The sequence below is a fragment of the Cryptomeria japonica genome, chromosome 2 (genome assembly GCF_030272615.1).
Source record: "Cryptomeria japonica chromosome 2, Sugi_1.0, whole genome shotgun sequence".
Lineage (NCBI taxonomy): Eukaryota > Viridiplantae > Streptophyta > Pinopsida > Cupressales > Cupressaceae > Cryptomeria > Cryptomeria japonica.
The window spans coordinates 545,008,431-545,029,759 of NC_081406.1; the positions used below are offsets into that span (position 1 = coordinate 545,008,431).

General features: G+C 36.6%; 1 protein-coding gene across 1 annotated transcript in view; it reads right to left on the bottom strand.

Moving 5' to 3' along the window:
• Positions 1–21,329, bottom strand: part of LOC131052340 (protein FIP1) — a 327,777-nt gene that overhangs the window by 39,340 nt on the left and 267,108 nt on the right. The window contains exons 10-12 of the mRNA XM_057986981.2: positions 18,840–18,924; positions 18,359–18,421; positions 11,644–11,703 (exon numbers count right to left, since the gene is read on the bottom strand). Of these exons, the coding sequence (XP_057842964.1) occupies positions 11,644–11,703; positions 18,359–18,421; positions 18,840–18,924 (208 nt within the window). The remainder of the gene's footprint in view (positions 1–11,643; positions 11,704–18,358; positions 18,422–18,839; positions 18,925–21,329) is intronic.

Genomic DNA, 21,329 nt, shown 5'->3' on the forward strand with positions numbered 1-21,329 from the left:
CAATCCTACTTAGGACTTAGGAAGGCTCCCAAGTCATTATTGGTATCAACTTCTACTATTGGTTTCTTCTTCATCCGTTCCCTCAACCATTCAAGTATTGCAAGTTGTTCAATGTCTTCATCCAAATCTTCTTGCTCATGAGTTCCTCGCAAAGCTGATATCATTCCTTCATCAAATTCCTCATATTGAAATCCTGCATCCGATCCTCCTATTACTTCATCAATAGGATTGGTAGGTTGTGGCATAGGTTGATCATCGAGAGGGGCCCCATCACCATGAGGAGAATAAACATCTTGATTCCTTTGTTGAATGGACTCCATAGATTCATTTATACTTCTATCTTGTAATCTTGGGGTTAACTCATCCTTTTGCCGTGCTTAGCGTGCGCAACAGATACCATATTCATGTCTACAAAAAGATCAACATCTAATGAACGACCTTGCTATTGAACAGCTTGTCCCTAACTTATGTCTTTCCCACTGGGGTTCCATACTTGGTGCCTCTTTCATTTTCAACCCTCTAGGTCGCGAGCCTTCAACAATGTCTCTCTCTTCCTCAAGACATCTATCCTCTAGAATGCTCGTATCTTCATCATTGCTCTCATCTTGTGACTCCTCAGTTGTTTCATCTTCAAAGGATGAAGGCTCCACATCTCCCATTAACTCATACATTAAAGGAACATTCCTTTCCCTCAATCTGTTTACTTGTTAACTAACCCATCTCTTTGTGTTGTCCATTACAAGTCCAGCTATTGCATCAAGGTGTGTGACCTTCGAAGTAGCACAATCTAGAGCAAGAAGAGGCTTAGTCTTCTCCTTCTCAAAATATTGCTAGCATGCCACCATCATCTTCAAGTTGATCTGAGATGTGAAGCAATCGACCAAGTCTAATCATATCCAATGATAACATCGAACACATCCTCTTCCTTATCTCAAAATCATCGACTACATTAGCCCAATGGTCTTCAAGATGCACTTGATGTCAAAACATCTTTCCACACACCACCCTAATGTTGTGATATGGATCAAAGTTCTCCCTTAGGGTGTGCATCTTAAGATTATAGTATCGAAGTTCCTCTTTTGACTTCTCCATTGCTTGCAATGATGAGCACATCTCAAGTGACTTCCCAATCATGATAAGGAAGTTAACTCTAGCCTTCTTCTTCCTCTTTTGGATTTTGTCATACTCAATCAATTGCCTTGAGACCTCTAGGAAGACCATCTTATCGGTAGGATACCTCGGGAGGCTATAGGCATATGATGAAAATCCTTGCACTTGAATGTAAGTGAACTTTTGAAATTGGATGTACCACAAACCAATACTTCTTTAAGTTCAGAGCCTCGTGTGATTACCTCCTTGTGATGTTCTAACAATGTGCATAGTGAAGGCATTGTTAACCCTCTTGAAGTGAACAATATTGTGCAAGTGGAGTTGGGGGTAACTATCATAGACCTTCATTTGACCTTGTTCGTTCTCTATTGGGCCTCTACATGTCAATCCCTTGTACCCACAATACCTTGCTAGTAGGTAAACAACATATGAACTCATGTAGAATGTTTGTGAATGCTCTACCTCCCTCAATTGCTCATTAGGATTGCCACTAATGAACTTAGCCTAGTAGATTATCTTTACTCCTTTAGTCACTTCTTCAATATAATACCACATCGATGGTTCACAGGTAGAAGCTTGAGGGGATCCCATGATTCAGTTCAACTTTATGACTAGATCACTATATCCATCCTTGAAATCAGATTTCAAAAGTCTCTTTGGTAGCCTAGAATGATGAGGTCTTGGATCCTTCATTCACATATTATTGATGACCTCAACGCATGATTCAAGCCCCATGTTGTACATAGCTAATGCATCTTCCTTGGTTTTGAAGGCCATGGAGCTATAGGTAGTGTTGGTGTTTGTTTTATCATCTATCAAACATTAGAATAAGATACCCAAAGGTATTCTATCCTCTCTTGAAAAATCACTACTAATTCCAAGGTCTATATGTGCGAACAAGCGACTTTAGTGGGATAGCTACTCGGGTAGTGTTTGCTGAAAATCTCAAGGGGGACTTACGTTAACAATTGTCTTTGAAGCTACTGGACTTAGATGGATTTAGCAATTTTAGGCTCTCTTTTTTCTGTTTTAGATTTTCCGGGATTTAGACTTTCAAAAAAGGGAAAAAGGGATAGGGTTTGAGAAAGCCGATCTAAACCTACGAACTCCGGAGACGGTATCAACTGGGTGCTCTCGGGAAACCGCACTTTGCTTCGCCACACTAAGGACAACTACACAAAGCGGGTGCAATCTTCAATGGGTTGTGCTTATGATTGAAATATTGGCATGCACAGAGGATGGGCTCAGACTAACTTTGCATAGTGAAATGGAAATCATCCAGTCACCAAAAGTATGAGCAGAGATACACCGTCAATTAACACTTATCAAATCCTTCATTCAATTCTAACAACATGAAAGCAAATCTAAATTAACTTTAACTAAAGTGTTGAGGAAATTGAAACCATGCTAATCATTCAAACAATAGAGATTACAAAGCCGTAAGAGAAAGCACACATGCAATATATTAGTCGAAAATGACCTTCACGCAACAATATGTCAAAAGCCTCACACTCTCCAAATGAGAGGAGGTAGCCTTATATAGTTTTTCAGAAAATAAATGAACGACCAAGATCAAACAGTGATCAAGGGCCCAGATTGAAAGTTACAAACCCTAATTAGGGTTTCCCAAAACACTATCAGCTTGAAAGAATGAGAACATGACAAGTGGCACAACTACTATTGTCACTGAGGTGAGTGTCCAGTTTCCTTTTCGAACGAGTCAAGTTCATTGAATTTGGGCATGTTGACTTGGAGCAATTTGATTGGTTGGAAGATGACGAGGCACCATCGCAGCGTGAGTCACTCCTAATCTTGCTGAGGCAGCGCAGGAGCAAGTACGAGAGCTGGATCAACTCTTTGGGGCGACAATGGATGTTGCTCTCTTGAATCTGTGCTTCAATGTGATCAGCAATCACTTCCTCCTCTTCAAGGATTAAGCACATTCGACACCAATCAGGATAATTTCTTTTTACACCCCAAGCTAAGCTGTATAATTCTGTGATGATGTTTTCTTGCTCGTCGTTGAAATTCAAGTTTGGCTGTAGTACTGGTTCAGGAGGAATGATTGGCAGGCCCATGAAGCTCGGAAGGAAAATTGTTGAATTTCTTAGAATAATTTCTTGTTGACGACTCTATGCTTGCTTCTTTGTGGCCCCAATTTATGTTGCGCAAGAGGAGGGTGAAAGCTCTAGATAACCCCTTGCAAATATGAAATGATAGGATCAAGCTGTTCAGACATTCGCTATGATCATGCCCTCCTTCTTGATACCCTAAAATTTGGAGAAGAATTTCTCCATGCCTTCATCATAATTGAGGAAATTGGAATTTTCTTTGTGAAACATTTCCCATACTTAGCCATCTTCACGGTCAGATGAACCTTGCCTGTGAACTTGTCCTCAATCCTCCGTCTGGCTTGAAACTCCAGCTGTGATCTCTATGATGATCCAGCTTCTACTACCATCTGTGACTTGTAAAACCAAAGGAAATTAAGTTAGAAATCAGAACTTAGATTAAATATTTAGGATCTTGATGGCTAAGTGGTTGGTTTTCTCGCTCTATTCTTGACACTTAGTCACAAAAAAGATGGAATTTTCACATGTAAACTTCACACTCTAGGCATATTTACGATTTCAATCCAAAGAACAGGTCTTGTAATCTTGAAAACCCTCATCGCATTCAGTCCAACATGCTCTTTCTTACTGAAAATTTGGATAAATCCACTAAAATCATCTCCAACAAATTTTGAAAACTCAGAGAATGTAATAAATCTGCACTTAGCCAACTTCACCTTCGATGGGGAGAGAAGAAAAGACAAGAAGACAGAAAGATCTTTAGGAAAACTCAGAAAATTCGAATGATCTGCTGGCTACTAGCTGGTTATAATCCAAAATCTGTCAGCATTTATGAAGGACAAAGCTGGAAATGATGATTAAGGCCTCCAAAAATACACTCAACCTGTGAAAACCTTCTTTGAACCTCTTTCAACCTGCAAGATAACTCTGAAATTTGCTCTCAACTTGCTTAGAAAGTTCAAACTTTTGTTGTGTAATAATGAAAGGAGGAATGTCTTATTTGTATTAGAGTTGGTTTTCACAATTAGAAACACGCAAATATCCTTCCAATTCATGTTTCTAAATCAGCTTCAGTCCTGAATATTCATGGAAAAAGTTTCTATTTTAGACTTTAGTTGGCTTGTCATCTCTTCAAGTTCGGAAACCTTCTTTTAGGTTTACAAAGTGTAAGTTTCTAAATTGATTCTGAGTTCTGATTCGAACTGAATCCTCAAGATTACATCCTTAAAAGCTTTCTATATTGGCTACAAGTTCGAATTCTTTGTCAATCTTTCCAACATTTTCTCTTTGAAAACTTTCTAAATTAGTTTGGCAGTTCGAATTCTAGAAAGATTTGATGACATCACTAGTATTTGAATTTGATTTTGAATTTGCTGTTGACTTTGTTTGACTTCCAAGAGTAGGGCAGAGTTTTCATCTTCCATCTTGATGCTTGGGTGGAGTTTTGAGGTGCCTCTATCATCATGTTGGAGTTTGCTTGCCTTAAACTTCTTCCATTCCATCCATAAGGCAGACTTTTGAAGGCTTCCCATGGTTACGCTCTCATGCTTACTTTGTTAGGCTCTCACCAAGGCAGACTTTGAATGACTTCACCACATGGCAGACTTTTGAAGGCTCTAGGCAAGGCAGAGTTTGGATGAACTCTCCAACGCGGACTTTTGGGTTACCTTCTCAAGGCGGACTTTTGAATGACTTCACCAAGGGCGGAGTTTGAAGGTATCATCCCATAGAGCGGAGTTTGAAGAGACAACCTCTAAGGCGGAGTTTTGGGAGGCCTTAAGAGGCTTGCACACCATCATGGGCGGACTTTTGACATCCCTCCAACAAGGATGGCGGAGTTTAGAGACCACTCCTAGGGCGGACTTTGGAGGCATCTCTCCATGGCATCATCATACCTTGGCTAGGCGGACTTTTGAAACCATCTCCAAGGGCGGACTTTTGGTCTATCACCAAGGATGGCGAACTTTGGAAGGCATCAAGGAGGGTGGACTTTCATGAGACATCAAGGAGGGTGGAGTTTTGTGCTCCCTCTTCAAGGCGGACTTTTGACTGCTTCCTCAAGCATGGTGGACTTTGGTGTTCCCTCCAACATGGTGGACTTTCTTCACTTCTCATGAGGGCAGACTTTGGTGTTCCCTCCAACATGGTGGACTTTCTTCACTTCTCATGAGGGCGGACTTTTGGTGCCTTCAATGCATAGGGCGGAGTTTTGGGAGACATGCTTCAAGGGCGGACTTTAAAGGCTTCAACTTGGGCGGACTTTTGACTACTTTCATCCCATAGGGCGGAGTTTTATGACCTCTCCACCAAGCATGGCGGACTTTGAAGACACCTCCATCACTAGCACCTTGGGCAGAGTTTTCATCACCTGCCATAACACTCAACATCATTCATTAGCCAGACTTAGAAAAATTTCAAAATTTCACAATTTTACCAATTTCAACCAGATTGACTTGAAATTTGAAATCCACACTCAGGCAAACCATCTGAAGCATCATGACCCCTAAAATGTAGGAAATTGGCTTTTTAGGTCAAAACTTGGAAATTCTTGATCACGATAGAAGCAAGTTAGTGGTATTAGTGCAAACCCTAGGTCCCCACTCCGAAAAAGCAAAAAGAAGGCATCCCTAAAAAATAGGGAAAACTTTCTAAAAATAGCCATACCAGGGATTGGGCTAAAAATGCCAAAAACGAAACTTCCCTAAAAATAGGAAAAAGCAAAAAAAAAAACTTTCTAAAAATAGAAAGTTGTTCAAATTCGTCCAAATCAATTGCGATCTTCGTCCTTTGGCCTTTATGGGCACTTTGACGGTATCCATACTTTGGTATCACTTGGCTTGCAAAAACTAACTTTCAATCTCTAGGACTCGAACCGTTCAAAACTGAGCAAGGCTAGGCAATACTAGAGTGGAAGGCCACGAGACACTAACAAAAACCCTAGAAAGCAGAAAAAGAGAGGGTCCCCATTTGCAATGGGGTGATGTGTGAAAAAAGGTCACAATAGGTAGGAAGGTCAAATGCCTCCACAATGGCGGTCTCAACAAGATAGGTCAAAACCTTGCCATTCGAACCAACTATTTGCCTTTGCTCCAAATTGTAATTCTTGGAACACTCTACTATCAACTCACTACATTGCTTGAGATAAGGAAGAAGCTTGCATGGAATGGAGATTAGTAAATACGACTCACATAGAAAAAGAGAAATGGACATGAAAAATTAGCATGGAGAACTAATGCAGGAAGAAACTCTAGAAGATCATGCATTGCCTTCTCTTGCCACTATCTCTCTTTGCATTTTTACAAGCCCTTTTCAATCCCTTCAAGGACACTAAGAACATGTCAAAAGTATCCAAAACACTTGTAATTGCAGCGCAACTTGATGCAATCTCACTCTCTTACTACATTCAACTTCTTAGTTTTCATCTCCAACAAGGCCCTCTTAATCATTAGATGCAAGCACAAAGAAAGAAAGAAAATCTTGAAGAACACTCTTATAGTGAACCCTTGTGGGTGTCTTTACACAAATTTCAAGGTGAAGACATTCAAACAACAAGCCCAAAGGACTTAAAGTGGAAAAAGCACCACTTCCAAATGTTCCCCTTGTTATTTTATGATCTGATTAATAGAGACAATTCAATCAAATTTGCACAGCATATACCTTGGGAAAACCCTCCAACATGAGGGGAAAAAACAAGCAACAAGATCTCTTATTATATTTAACAAAAAGGTACAATAAGACGCCTTTACAATATCAATGTGAATCGCTTCACTCCTTGAAGCACGATCAGAGTGAATTGGTCTGCTGAGGATACACACACTATTCTAGATGATACCCGATCTACTCTAGAAGTGCAAACTGCTGTAGATGTTTTGCAATCTGGAATGTGAGAGTGAACTGCTGTATGTATTCAAACTGCTGTGTATAATATTCGAACTGCTGTAGATTATATATCATCTAATGGAGAGGGAACCGATCTTTGTTTATACCCATACGTGGGTGTCTCTTCACCAAGGGTCGGCTCCATTCAAATCAACACATCCTTCCTCAAGGGTGGTGGACTTTTACCAAGTCGGCCCTTCAACAAAATAAATATATTTTATTAACAAATCGTTTATTTTAATTAGCATATACAAATATGCAAAGCCGAAAGGCTAATTGCATATTTGATCGTAGTCGGCCAAGGAGACTTCTGCCGCTACAATCGACAACACCCCTTCACTTTTATCAACAAAAGAAAAACAACCACTTACATCAATGCAAAACTGCCACCTGATTGCAAAATCACCATAAAAGTTTCATAAATGATGTGATGCTATATTTGGTAGTTTTGTGGTGGAAAAAACTACAGTATATTGTATGCTGAATTTTGCATTGACTTACTTCAACATGTAACGTCCCCAAATTCATGCACATTTAGCCAATTTCCTAGTCTTCCTGAGGCTATCTGGTTAGTTGGGAGAACTTTTAACATTCTTAGAGAAGCATTTGATCAGTCTTGCAAAGAAATTGTTATTTGGAATTGAGTTCAGTTGGTTAGATGGAGCCCTTTGATGCTTTCAGAATCGATTTTCAACCTTTTCGGTGCTCTCCAAACTTCTTGGAGGATCAGGCTATTTTTTAGAAAGTCACCACGTTGCATCTGATCATCAATCCTAGTCTTCAATATCACTTTGGTATGATCAATGCAAAATCATATCATTTGGGTGCTTTTCGCAACTTGGCTATATTATGGAGTTATTTAATTAATATTTCACTAAGTTGTCTAATGTTCGAAATATTGATAGGGACAACAAAGTGTAATAGCTCATTTTAAAGGAGTTAAAAAAAGTATTTCTAATGGATGCCTTGGAAAAGGGACTTTATTCAAGAGAAAATATTATTATTCCTTAAAAATGTGAAAAATGCAATGTAAAGTTAATTATTAATTTTATAAAAGGAGTTTTGAAGCAAATAAAGAATTTTTTTTTTTTATTGCTTCAAAAACTTATAAAAGTAGGTTGAAGGCCCATTGTTTGGACAGATGAATTTGATTTTGCTTCTAAATTTTGGAGAGAACTTGTGTTCTAAAAAACTTTTGATGATGATCCCTCTTGAATTTGCTAGTTCTGGTGGTGAAAGATCCTCCCTAGCTGGTTTATGGTGGATTCACTTCAAAAATCACAATGGAGCTTCAATGGAGTTTGTTGCTTTCTGCTGAGATTTCGGGATTGTAGAAAAAAATGAAGATTTTCAATGTATTTTGAGTTGCAGTTTTCTGGGAATTGTTTCTTGGTTATTGTGGATAGATTTTATTGCATTTTGAAGGTGTTCCAGGAATCCCATTGCTGGTTGTACATTTGCTGTTAGTGGTGATACCCTAGCAGGGCCATACCACCATATTTAGCTAAAAGAACTTTGACAAGGGTGCCATTTTATCAAGTGCTGTTTGGATTTGGTTTATCTCTACTGGGTGATCATTTTGAGGTATTTTTGCAACTGTTATCCTTGCTGGTTCATCTTCTCTAGTGAGGTTGCATAGATCAGCAAGCCATACAAGGTTGGTTGAAGGATGGTGTGAGGTTACAAGGACTGATCACTTGGGTTTTTGGAGATTTTGCTTCATCTGTAGTGGTGCCTATCCTCCAGTTATCATTTAAAAACATTATTGGATGAGACAAAGGCTTGAAATGGAAGTTTGGTAATTTTAATGTGAATTGCCCCTGTTTTCAGTGAATGAGTATGAGATGGGTATGAATGAAAGGATGACTTCGGACTTGTGTTTGTGCCTTATCTGTCATTCAGAGGGTGCTGAGTGAGCTGGAAGTGTATGTGTTGATTTTAACCAATGATGGAGTGTCCAAGGTGAAGTTGGAAGTTGCTGACAGAGGTTTCCTTGCTGTTTCCACTGCGATAGTCCACTTCCAGTCCTGTCAATATTAAGCACTGTATTTCAGACCAGTAGTAGCTGTTTTTTTGGGGTTTGAACAGTGCTGGGTGACTTTTATGGTGTCCTACGCCAACGCTACAGCTGGGAGGCAGCACAGAAGTGTGGTTTGGTGAGTGTTTTCCGTGACATCCTTGCTGCCCAGGCTTACAACAGCTGCAAATTCAGACCTGCTATATCTCAAAAAGTTGTCAGATTGTAACAGCATTTTGAAATGGAAAATCAGACCTTTATTGCTCACTAATGACTCCAGAAATAAGGTATTTCAGATGGGTTTAATATGAATGTTCATTCATGAAATTGAAGCCTTATTATGTATGATTTGTCATTAAACATTGTATCAGTTTCCATGGGTTTTAGAATGTATATCAGATTTAATTAAAGCAGTTAAAAACACCATTGCATGTTCATCACTCTTGCACAAATTTGGAAAAAAAAACACAAAACAAATTAGGAGGTGGCCATTACACAACAATTTTTTTATCAAAACCCAATATGTTTGCAGTAAAGTGGAAATCAGATATTCATATAATCAAATTCTAAATTATTGTTGTCTTTCTTTTGGGAGCATGGATGAAAAATACTTGAGACTTGCGCCAATTGGTGAGCTGTCTTCATGCTAACTTTTATATGGTCAATAAGTTAGACAAACTTCTGATTTCTCCAAGTATGGTGAGTGTGAGAAAAAGAATATAATCCACAAACTGAAATCAGAAAATTTAGTATGGAATATCTCAAACAGGTTTTATTTTAGTGATTCCTCACAGGTTATATATAGGTGATGACATCTAGTCCAAGGACATGTTAGAAAATAAATTTGGTGATCGATTGAGAATGAGCATTACAATTGATCATAGATAGTTTTAGCCCAAAGAAACCTCCTTTAGAGGAACTGGAAATAGAGTATGCAACTAGGGACCTTATATGAGTGAAGTAATCAATTGAGTGACAATTCAAAATGAATTTTTGTCCTGCAAAATACTAAATGACTTTTCTCTGCTTGAAAGGTAGATAGTCCATCCACTCAATAATTATTAATTATATCTTGTGTGAACATGGTTAGACAATTTTAACTGTCAATAACCAATTTAATCACCCTTCATGGGAGCTCCAGTTTTTATAACATTAACCTTGGTTAGAAGCTAAGTCGCAGAGCTTGTCAAGTTTAATTGTGGAAATTCAAAATTCTGTGATTTTAATTAGGGAGGATAAAATTCGTTTTAAATCATACAAAACATTGCACTATACAAATATTAATCAAATTTATTTGCAGACCCTAAAAAATGTTCAAATCACCAAGTAAACATGTGCTAGGGTGAGTATTAATTCCTCCTTTTCCATGATCTGTGACTACTAAATAGATTTTTTGCAGGATAACTGCCAAATTTTGCAACATTGTTTTGTTGTTTATGAACTTTGAAACAGGGATGTAAAACATGGAAGTTGGATGTGCATATCTTTTTGTATAAATCGCTACTGCAAATCCAATAAGATTTGTCATTTATGTAATCTACCAACTAGCTATTGCACATGCAAGTTGGACCAGATGCTCTCATCAATGTATTGCTATTCACAAGAGTAGGTTTACTATTAATGCTAAGGAATACTAATCATGATACATGAAGATTATTGGTATTTAATAAATTTTGAACACTAATTAAGAAATTTATATACATATATAGAATTTAAATATCTTTATGTATATTAAAAAATAATAAGTGTATAAATATCAAAATAAAATTATTAATTAATGAGTATTATTAAATATAGATATGAATTTATAATTATAAATAATATAGTTTTGACACCATATATACTTAGCAAAGTTAAAAATTCAATTCATTTAATCAATTTTGATATTCTTGTGTATTTTATTTTAATATTGAGATATATTTATTTCTTACTTTGTAAATAAAATTAGCAAAAAAAAATTATATTCTACAATTTTTGTTGTATTTTTCTAACCAGTAAACTTGTTTCAAATTATATCCTCACCAAACACAAGAACAAACTTTGTGGCTTAGTCTAGAAGTAAAATTAATGTTTTTCATATGTAGATGTAGAATACAAATGCTAATAATGCACATATCTGTTCCTTTCCTAAGCATGGCTCATGACCTTCATAGTTTCAACACCAGCAAAACTGTGTCCCTCTTGACACTTGTTTTTAAAATTACAAAATAATTAAACGAGGTACAGAATCATATCATAATTGCATTGAACTATCAAAATATGCATTTCATTAAAATTATTTCTTTTTTGTATACTGATATTCTTCTATTACTTATCAATTTGTATCTTCAGGGGAAGACAATATTGCACACTAACTCTTCTACACGGTTGCATCTAGGAGAGTCTAACAGAATTGTACACCCGAACAAGCCAACCTTAAATCAAACAATTAATATTACTTGCATAAATTTCAATATTCCTCCCCACATAAAAGCAGGGATGAATAATGTATTTAATAAAACTATTGAAAACATTTACCATTATAAGTCACCAAAAGAAAAAATTCTCAAGTAAAATTGCACTTACCTCAGCAGACAATGCACGGAGCTCCTGTTCACGTGCTGCTAAAAGATGCACTACATCAACCTACAGAGAAAAACTAGGTCAAATTAACTTGACTTTTTATGTTATGATGCCTTAATTGTCAACAAATTCTTAATTTACATTTCAAGAAAAGAACCTAATGGAAATCAGAAATCTAAATTCAAATGAAACAAAAGTGATAATGTTAGATATATAGCACATAATTGGCATTTTTTCGTGACATGCAATTATGGTTGCAGCTACAAACTGGCAATAAGTGCTCTAAAAAAACGTAAACCACAGAAAATGCATGTTAATGAGATATGACTAACACTTTGCTTTCAGCATATTTTTGCCAGATCAGATGTTAATTCTAATTTTTCTGATTCAGTCAAATTTCAGATGTCAAAGACAAACATGAGAATAATGATACTGATAATCAACTGACATGAGAATAATGATACTGATAATCAACTGGGCGACACGGCACTAAACAGATGTGGTCATTCTTTTTAATTGTTAAGCAGATGTGGTCATTAGTCTATGACTCTATGTTGAAGCATGCATGGCAGATATGAAAAATTCTTTATTTATGCTTAGGATGTATCGCTGTCACAACCTCAAATTATATGAATAAGTTTTCTTTGGGCCTTCATGTGATACATAGTACATGTACATTCTCTTTGAGCCTTCATATGATGCACGCATTACCTGTACATGGTATTCATATCAGAAATAAGACTTTCAATGAGACTTAATATACAAGAGTTTATTGCATTGTTCCACAGCCGACAAAGGGCCTAAGTTTGGGGACGGTAAGGGGACGGTAAGGGGATGGCAAGGGGGGGTGGCAGGGTGGTAGTGCTGATATAGTTATACATATACTTATAGTACTTGAAAAACTAGTTGTTAAAAGATGTATAACAGTATAAGAATTACATTTCAAATGAAACTATAGGAAATTAGTAAAACTATAAAATAGCAAAATTTGAAATACTAAATCTAAATCGAAGATTTCTTGAATGCTGATTGCATTAGTCTTTTCTAATTTTTTTCACCTCGTCAGCAAACTGGTAAAAAAAATCAGAATCAGAAATGTGAATGAAATCAGTAGTTTTAGTGGTTTTGTATTGCACTAGGGGAAGGGGTGCGGCCCATGTCAAAAATCGCTCAAAATAAAAAAATAAAAAAAATTTCAATTGCTTTTTGACGTGTTTGGACAGGAGACTCCTGCTAGTCTCCCCGCCCCTCGAGAGACACTTGGGAATCTCCCAAGGAGTCTTGGAGACGCCGAGATGTCTCCAAGACTCCTTGGAGATGCCGAGACGTCTCCCCATCTCCAACGGAGCACCGGTGGCGGTGGCGCGACGACAAGAGACGCCACGTCCCCTTATCCCCATCTTGGAGACATGGGCCTGAGAGAGGGGGGGGGGTGAGGGAGGGGAATGCATTTCCATGGAACACTGGTTTATTGTCATCTTTTGTGGATAGGTGTTAAAGATGTGAAAGATTGTTAACAAATAACTTCAATTGAGAAGATTGAAGCAACTAGATTGCATATGGAGGACAGGAAAAAAAGAAATGAACTCCATTGGAGAATTCACAACCTATAAGATCTATGGATGTTCAATTTCATGGGGGAGAGGGTTCTACTTCTACTAGAGGAAAGAAGAAAATAACTATTGTTGAAGATTTGTTTAACATACAATCAAGAGATGTGGCCTCTGATACTAAAATTGTTGCCTAGGGACAGGTTGCAAGGTCAGGTTCGAGTCGGGTCCAGTCCAACCTTGGGTGTGTCGAGGGTTCAAGATGGTGGGAAATCGTCGGTCGTAAAAAATATTGCCATGTTTTGATGGTATGATTGCCACGTTTGCCTTTAATACAAAAACAAAAATTGCAAAGTTTCATGAAGTCACGATTTGTTTTGATGGTGCGATTGCCATGAAATACAAAAACATGGCTTATCTCCGTTTCTATGTTTGTTTCTGTATTCGCTTATCTTTAATAATATTTACTAAAATAGGTTTTTTATTTGTTTATTAATTTTAAATCTTTTTAAATTATTATCATATAATATATAATATTATTATATATATTATATATATGTGTGTGTACGCACACACCTCTACCCATACCCAAGGAAAAAAATTTGCCATACCCGCAAATCCATACCCACACCCAGATCGGCAATTTAGGATGTGGCTGAATCCTCTATTGCAAAGTTTTTTTATGTTCGTGCCATACCATTTCATGTCACACGTTCACCATATTTTGAACAGATTTTCAAAGGTGTGATAGCTATCAGTCCCTCATTTGTTCCACTTGAGGAACATAAGCTATGGATGCTCCATCATCATGTGGATGTAGCTGATTCCTCTATTGCTAATTTTTTTTATGCTCATGCCATACCATTTCATGTGGCACATTCACCATATTTTAAACAAATATTCAAAGATGTGATAGTCATTGGTTCCTCATTTGTTCCATGTGGAGAACATAAGCTACACACCACCCACCTTGATAGAGAATATTCCAAGGTGAGTATGTTGATGGTAGATTTGAGACAAACTTAGATAAGGGATGGATGCTCCTTCATCATGGATGGGTAAACCAACATCAAACATCAGCCGCTCATCAATATTATTGTCACAATTTCAGCCGGCTCTTATTTCTTAGAGCTATTGATTGTTGTAATGTCCCCAACTTTAACCTTACATCTTTAGTACTTCAATTTTGTGAAGTCTCTAAAAGAGACAAATGAATCAAGAGATCATTATTGGAAGAATACGAATTGTTGTAAATAAGAAAGACAAAGAGGTGCGATCGGTAGTGAGAGACAGAACAAAAGAACAGAAATGACAAGTAAGAATAAACATTTGTCAGCAATCACAATTACAACAGCAATGACAAGCCAGGACACCTTTAAATTAGTTAGTAGCAGAAACCATGAATAGGTTTAGCAAGAATAATAATTAAAGGATGATAACAAGACTTCATTAAGTATGGTATTGGCATTAAGTATTGTATTGATAACATCAGAAAGCTCCTTGTATTACCTTTATAAATGATGATTGCTTCAACATAATACCACAAGTGGACCCAATCTAACTGCTTAGTGGAATCAGAAACTGTTAATAGATTGTCATAGATGATTTGCTATAGCAAAGACTATGGTGCCCAAGACAAAAAGTCATGAAGGCCGATCCTGTTTGGAAACATTAATGTATAAAATTTGCCATGTTAAGGGATGCCGCGTCTAATGAGGATAGCAGCGACTTGAGTGTTAGAGGCATCGTTCATAATGGACAACTCTGTTGATGAATAAGCAAAGACAGTGATCATCTCCAAAGAAGAAAATCAGGGATAAAAACATATGAACAATATATGCAGAGATAGATATGATTAAACAAACAGTGATATATTAAAGAACATCTAAGGCAGCGACTTACCAGTAAATGAAATACATTTTATATGCAGTAATCATATTTGATTACGATTACAGCCAATACACAATGAAGAAGAGGTCCGATGTAAGTTTATAATAGCAAGACAACATTAAAACAATCAGCAACTACATCTGGGATAAGAGCAGCAATTTGCCAGAAAAACCATTATTAAATGATTAACAAATCATTGTCAAGAAGTAATCTCACACCCAGAGAATGAAGTTTCTTTCCTAATTATCATTACTAAGAAGAACACCTGAACTGCCTTAACCAATTACTATTGGGACCACCGATCTGCATTAAATAATGATAAATTAATTAAGGAAGAGGCAGGTTGTTAAGTAAGAGTGCATTGGTTGAGGGACACAACTCCTCGCGTCAAGACTCTTGGAGGATACTTAGTGCATGACACATTAAGTCAGGAAAAAAAGGGAAAGAAAGGGCAGGTCTGATCAACAGCAATTGCAAAAGGGAACAAGGAAGCAGCCAGTCATTAGTAACCTGGGTATGCTGTATATTCGGATGCATCTATGCTGTTCATATTAGTAGCATATTATAATGCATTACTTTATTGCAGCATTCCATTCCATTCCTTTCATAGCAGTTTAAACTTTAAAGGATATGATGTGCTTAAGAAAAGAATATACTTATCAGATATGAATTAATCATATCTTATTGGAAATCAATCATGATTAAGCATGAATAATATATCAAATTATGCATCAGTCATTGTATATATAAAATACATCTCTTTAGATAATATTTAAATAATGTTTGCATCATAAGAATACACCCTTGTGGAGGAGGGGTATGGAATGTGATGGAGGGGTAACGAGGGGCTCGTAAGTAGGCCATCCTAGGATGACCAAAGTGGCATCAAGAGCTTGGATGGCCCTTACACGGAGGAGTCAAGGAACCCAGTTGCATTCTCTACCCATTCCCCCACAAGATATGATAATATGGGAGAAGCGGATTTGATAGGCAAGCAAGTGCAAGCCACCAAGTGGAGCAAGAAGGTTGTAGAAGGCAACCTTTCTTGGGCTTGGTGTAGAAATCGCTCCAAGCAAACCTTCATGTCTCTTGCTCTCCAACTCTTATGTATTTAGTATTTGATCTAACCCTGACGATAAGATGAATATGTATTTGTATTTTCTCTTATGCTTTATATGCAGGTTCTACATACAAGAGTGCATTTTTGTTTAACAAGTTGATCAATTGGTAAGTCCAAACCCTAATCCTAATTTGTGTAATTTATGCTTATAGGTAAAAGTTAGTGCAATTTGGGTAGAAGACATTACAATTTTTCAAAGAAAAGGAAGGATGCAAACTTCCAATTTCAAATTTTGCAAGATGCAATAGAAAAGGTTGGAGCCTCTAACGTTGTACAGGTAGTGACTGATTCAACCTTTGTCTACGTTAGTTGAAGTAATGGTAGAGGGTGCTTATAAGCACTTTTTTGGACCCTTGTGTTCATGCATTGAACAATACCATAAAGGACACTAGGAAGGATCGCTTAAAGGAAGTGGTGTCAGAGGCTAAAGATGTGTAGATTTTCAATTGCACTTCACTTGCTTTGTTCAAGACATTTTCAAGGAAGGAATTCTACAGGTTTGTGGACACTAGAATGCTACTTCATTTTGTTAGAGAGTATGCTTGAGGTCCAAGAGGCTTTACAATTAATGATGATCACTACAGAGTGGGGTAGACGGCAAGAGGAAAGCACATCAAAAGGAAGAAGTGTGAAACAAAAATCCTTGATGATGCTTGTTGGTCGATGAGTTAAGAATATTGCTAATTTTATTATTTAATTTTTTAATTGTTAATTTATCATTTATTAATATTTCTAGCTTATAAAATATTTTCATTCTTTTTGAAGATTTTAATTTTTGTAACTTGTTTGCACTTGCAGATATGTTTGCTCCTTCATTGAGTCTATTATGCAAGTAATTAGATATGTTAATATTGACTCTCCCAGCCTTGGACAGATTTAAGAGACCTTTGATAGCATGCATGGGTAGTTGATGCAAGTAATTCATAGCAAGGACCCTATTTTTGGATTTATGTCGAGCATCTTAGGCCCATTGTGACATGACAGTGGAACACTATGAACACCCTACTTCATATGGAAGCCTATGCTCTTAATCCCAAATGGTATGTAGATAATCCTAGAAGAGTGTCTCCATCTTATGATGAAGAGGTGAAACAAGGGCTCATGAATGCCCTTCGAAAAATATATACTGAAGAGGAATCTGCTTTACTTTGCACATAGTGGCTTGCATTTGTCAATATCTATGGTCCAACCTTCAGCAAACTAGAGGTAAGGTCAGATAGAGCTACAATAGCTCAAACCAACCCTATTGGATGGTGGATGTGGCATGATGAGGATGCACTAGAGTTGAGGTTACTTGCCATTCATCTTTTTTCACAGGTTGTCAGTTCCTCTACTATAGAGAGGAATTGGTCCACATATCAAAAGACTCTAGTATTGTTAGACTCCAGCCTTATGTTGGTATGTTGATCCCGAAGATGCTATATGGATCGATGAGGAGACACGGGAAGGATGATTGACATTCCAAAGCTTGAGGCAGCCCTTGTATTGGCAGTGAGTCATAATCGAGCTCCAATTTTAATACGAACCTACCAATTGCATCTACTGATTTAGTTTAGGGACAGCCATATATTTTCTAAGTTTTTGTCATTTTATAGGTGAAACTTGGAGCCTTTGGACATTTTGTTATAATTCTTATAAAATATTTTTGCATATTGCCGATGAAAGCATTTGAATTTTATATATTTGTTTGTCAATTCTCATGTGAAATTTCAATTAAGTCTACTGTTACGTATTAAGTTTCAATCTTATGATATGAATATTTGAAATTTCTCTATATTTTAAAAAAATCCTGATTTTAAATAGCCGTCCCTTCCCAGCCCCTAAAAAATGGCCAGAAAGTACCTCATTATTGGAAATGCATCCCATCATCTCTGTCCTAGAAACTTGGGGGAGCATAGGGTGTTATACTCAAAGGAGTTTTGGCGTGCGTTAAACCTTAGGTTCCACTTTAGATACATCTTTTACAAAATTCTATGACAAATATGCCATCAAATCAATTCTTTTACAAACAGGACGTAAGAAAATGTATTGTTTCCTTCTCTTTCCTTTATATGAGTTGTGTCTAGTCCTCACTTTCCCAGATTTCCTTTTCTTCATTTCCAGTTTAAAAGAGTGTGCTCACATATTTGGTTATCCATAAGATATTTGGAAAAGTTACCTGTAGAGTATTTCCATTGTCAGTACGCTCATATTTACTCAAGCATTCCTGTAGACGTAGAATCTGTACCAAACAGACAGTTTCAAATAAAGAATTTGCCATATAACGGATGCTAAAATTAAGTAGCAGTTATGCATATAGAATGTCTTTTCACAGCACTTAAATTAGTTTACGAAGCATGCAGTTACAAATGAAGACTTTTCCATATCACAGATGCCAAAATTAAAAAGCAGTTACACAAATAAAATGTCTTTCCATGGCACTTAAATCAGTTTACCTAATCAGAAAGATTAATGATTAATCAATCGCACCATTGCTTGTGAAAGATCATTAGATTCATCAAACTTGGCTCTAATATTTCTATTTGATTGTGAATAAGGATGGATTTAGTTTTCACAATAACAATAGTCAGCAAAGTTATAGCCAAATGATGAAAATATCCATGGAATTGGAATTAAGCTGATAAAATGGAAAATTGTACCTCCTCACTTAAATAATGCAGATTCTCTCGTTGATATTGTAACAAAGCCGTTTGCTGTTCTGCTAGTCTTCCTGCCTCACCATATCTGCAAAATTAAACAGATCCTCAGAACATCCCCATTATAGGAAAGACACTTGAAGTGTGAAGTGTGATCTACACATTGTTCAACAACTCAGACTCAGCAAAATTTTGCAGCGCAAAATCTTAACTCACACTCAGGACTTGGTGACAGGTCAGCAAATATTTTAAAATTACAGAAATACAAAAAATAAACTTAAATAATGCATGAGACATGTTAAGAATGAATTTAGAAAACACATAAGTTCATTTTAATCATATTAGCAATATTTTGAATCAAGATTGACTCAACAAACCAAAAGTATACATATAATTCAATTGCCTAGAATTTAATCAGGAGACTAACAACTGCTTTAAAATTCATATAAGTAGGGGAAAAATGCTGCTTATGCATTTCAGCCAAATAAAGGGAAAACTTGCTCTTCTTCCAGTGCAGCCCAAAGCAATTCATATTTTTTTCTTTAAAAACCCAAAGCGGCAGTCTCAGGTCATGATAGAGGGAAAGTTCAAGGAATGGAACACCCCCACACCACAAAGCCCAAACTATGGCCTTTGAGGCCAAAGGAATCTTCAACATGGATGCTAATATCATAATTTTATTGCCTTTAAGGATCCCTCAAATCCTTTCAATCACTAACAATCAATTCACTCCACTAAGATCCTGATCATTAAAGACATAAAAATGGCAAAAAGATGTTTCTTTTTCATGTCATAAGTATTACCTTATTTGATTGTATGCCAACATTGGACAAATCTCATTCTGGATGTGTTGTTTCCTAAACAGATAAAAGAGAAGTTGCTGAAGCAGGAACCAATATGCATATGAAACCCAGGATCCAGCTTCTCTGTGTTCCTGTCCCTCATGCTGTTTCCAGCACATGGTAAGGATAAGGAAAATCTATTTGCTGTTCCCAATGTCACTTGCCCTCCCCTATCAATCAGAAAGTTGGAATGCATCTATCTAGGATACGGATCTCCAATATAGCTGGGTAACAATTATTGGCCCTTTGATTATCCTAGTTCAGCATTCTTTTGAATTTTAATATGACAATTTATTGGCTTTACATATGCTGACAATGACTATAAGGATCAATCAGCAATCAACAGTTGAGATTCCTATTAAAATATTTATCCTCAAATTGAATATCTTCCAAATCTAAAGGAGATGGTTTTCTCATCCTTAAATGTTGTTTTTATATCAAGACCAGATAAATGAAGTCAATGAAACATGGACAGACATCCCCAGACCTAGGACGCTGTCCTGGGGATGGAGATGAAATGTTCCCTCTCTGTGTCCAACATGCAGGAAAAAAGGGGCACTCAAGTGATATGGGGCTGCTCCCTCTTGAGGAAAGCTAGAAGGGACAGGCAATCGTCCCAAGATGTCAACAGATGTCCCTTGACGTTCTCGAAGTCAGGCCACCACTTAATAGTACTAATGATGGAGATGTTGGGATGATGACTTTGGTAGCTGTTGCCTTTAAAGTTTAAAAAGAAAAATAATTATAATTAAAAAAAATAAAACATAGTGTAAAATGAGGACCCATCAGTAACTCCACCCTTAGGCAACCCTATGCCCTAAACCCAATCCATTTTGCAACACTAAATGAAAGAGAAAAGTTGGGAGGAAGAAAGAAGAAGAGGAAAACGGAGGAAGAGTAAGAGGATTTGCAACCAAAGTGAGAATATCTGTCACCAAAATTTCTAGGTGTTGAATCTTTACTTCTTATTTTAGTTTTTTAATTTTTCTCATTTAGAAAGCCTTTTTCTTGTTTGATTTTCAACAGTCTGATTTATTCAACACATTTAACCAATGGACACTAATTTAACATTGTCCATAGGTTTATTGTGATGAATCCATCAAATTCTTAAGTTCTCATTCTTGCATTTTTTTTTGTGTTTTGTGCAAAAAATTATTTGCACCTGAAATGGATTTTTTGCACTTGAAACAAGCAAAAATATAGTTCCTTTTTATTTGTACTTGAAATGAGCTTAAAATTTATTCAACACATTTAACAAATGGACAATGAAATTTGACATTGTCCATAGTTTATTCTGTTGAATCCACCAAGTTTTATATACAAAAATCATTGCTGATTTTTTGTTTACATTTACAAGAGACTAAAACAATTGCTGCATTTTTGTTTATAATATATATTACTATCTTTTCTTTCGATCCACAATAAGTTACCAACATGACCATATTTTGGGTCAGTATGATAGAATAGTGGAAATGAAAATTGAAGGAAAAGTGTTGAGGGCACTCAAATCAAAATTTCATTTAGGAGGACTTTATGTTTTGACTGCCCATCAAAAATGTGGGCTGATATGCCAGGGGACATTTGACAAAAGAAACCCTTTGTAGCCTATAATGTCCCTATTGGATGAAAACCTAGTGTGCTGGATAAACCC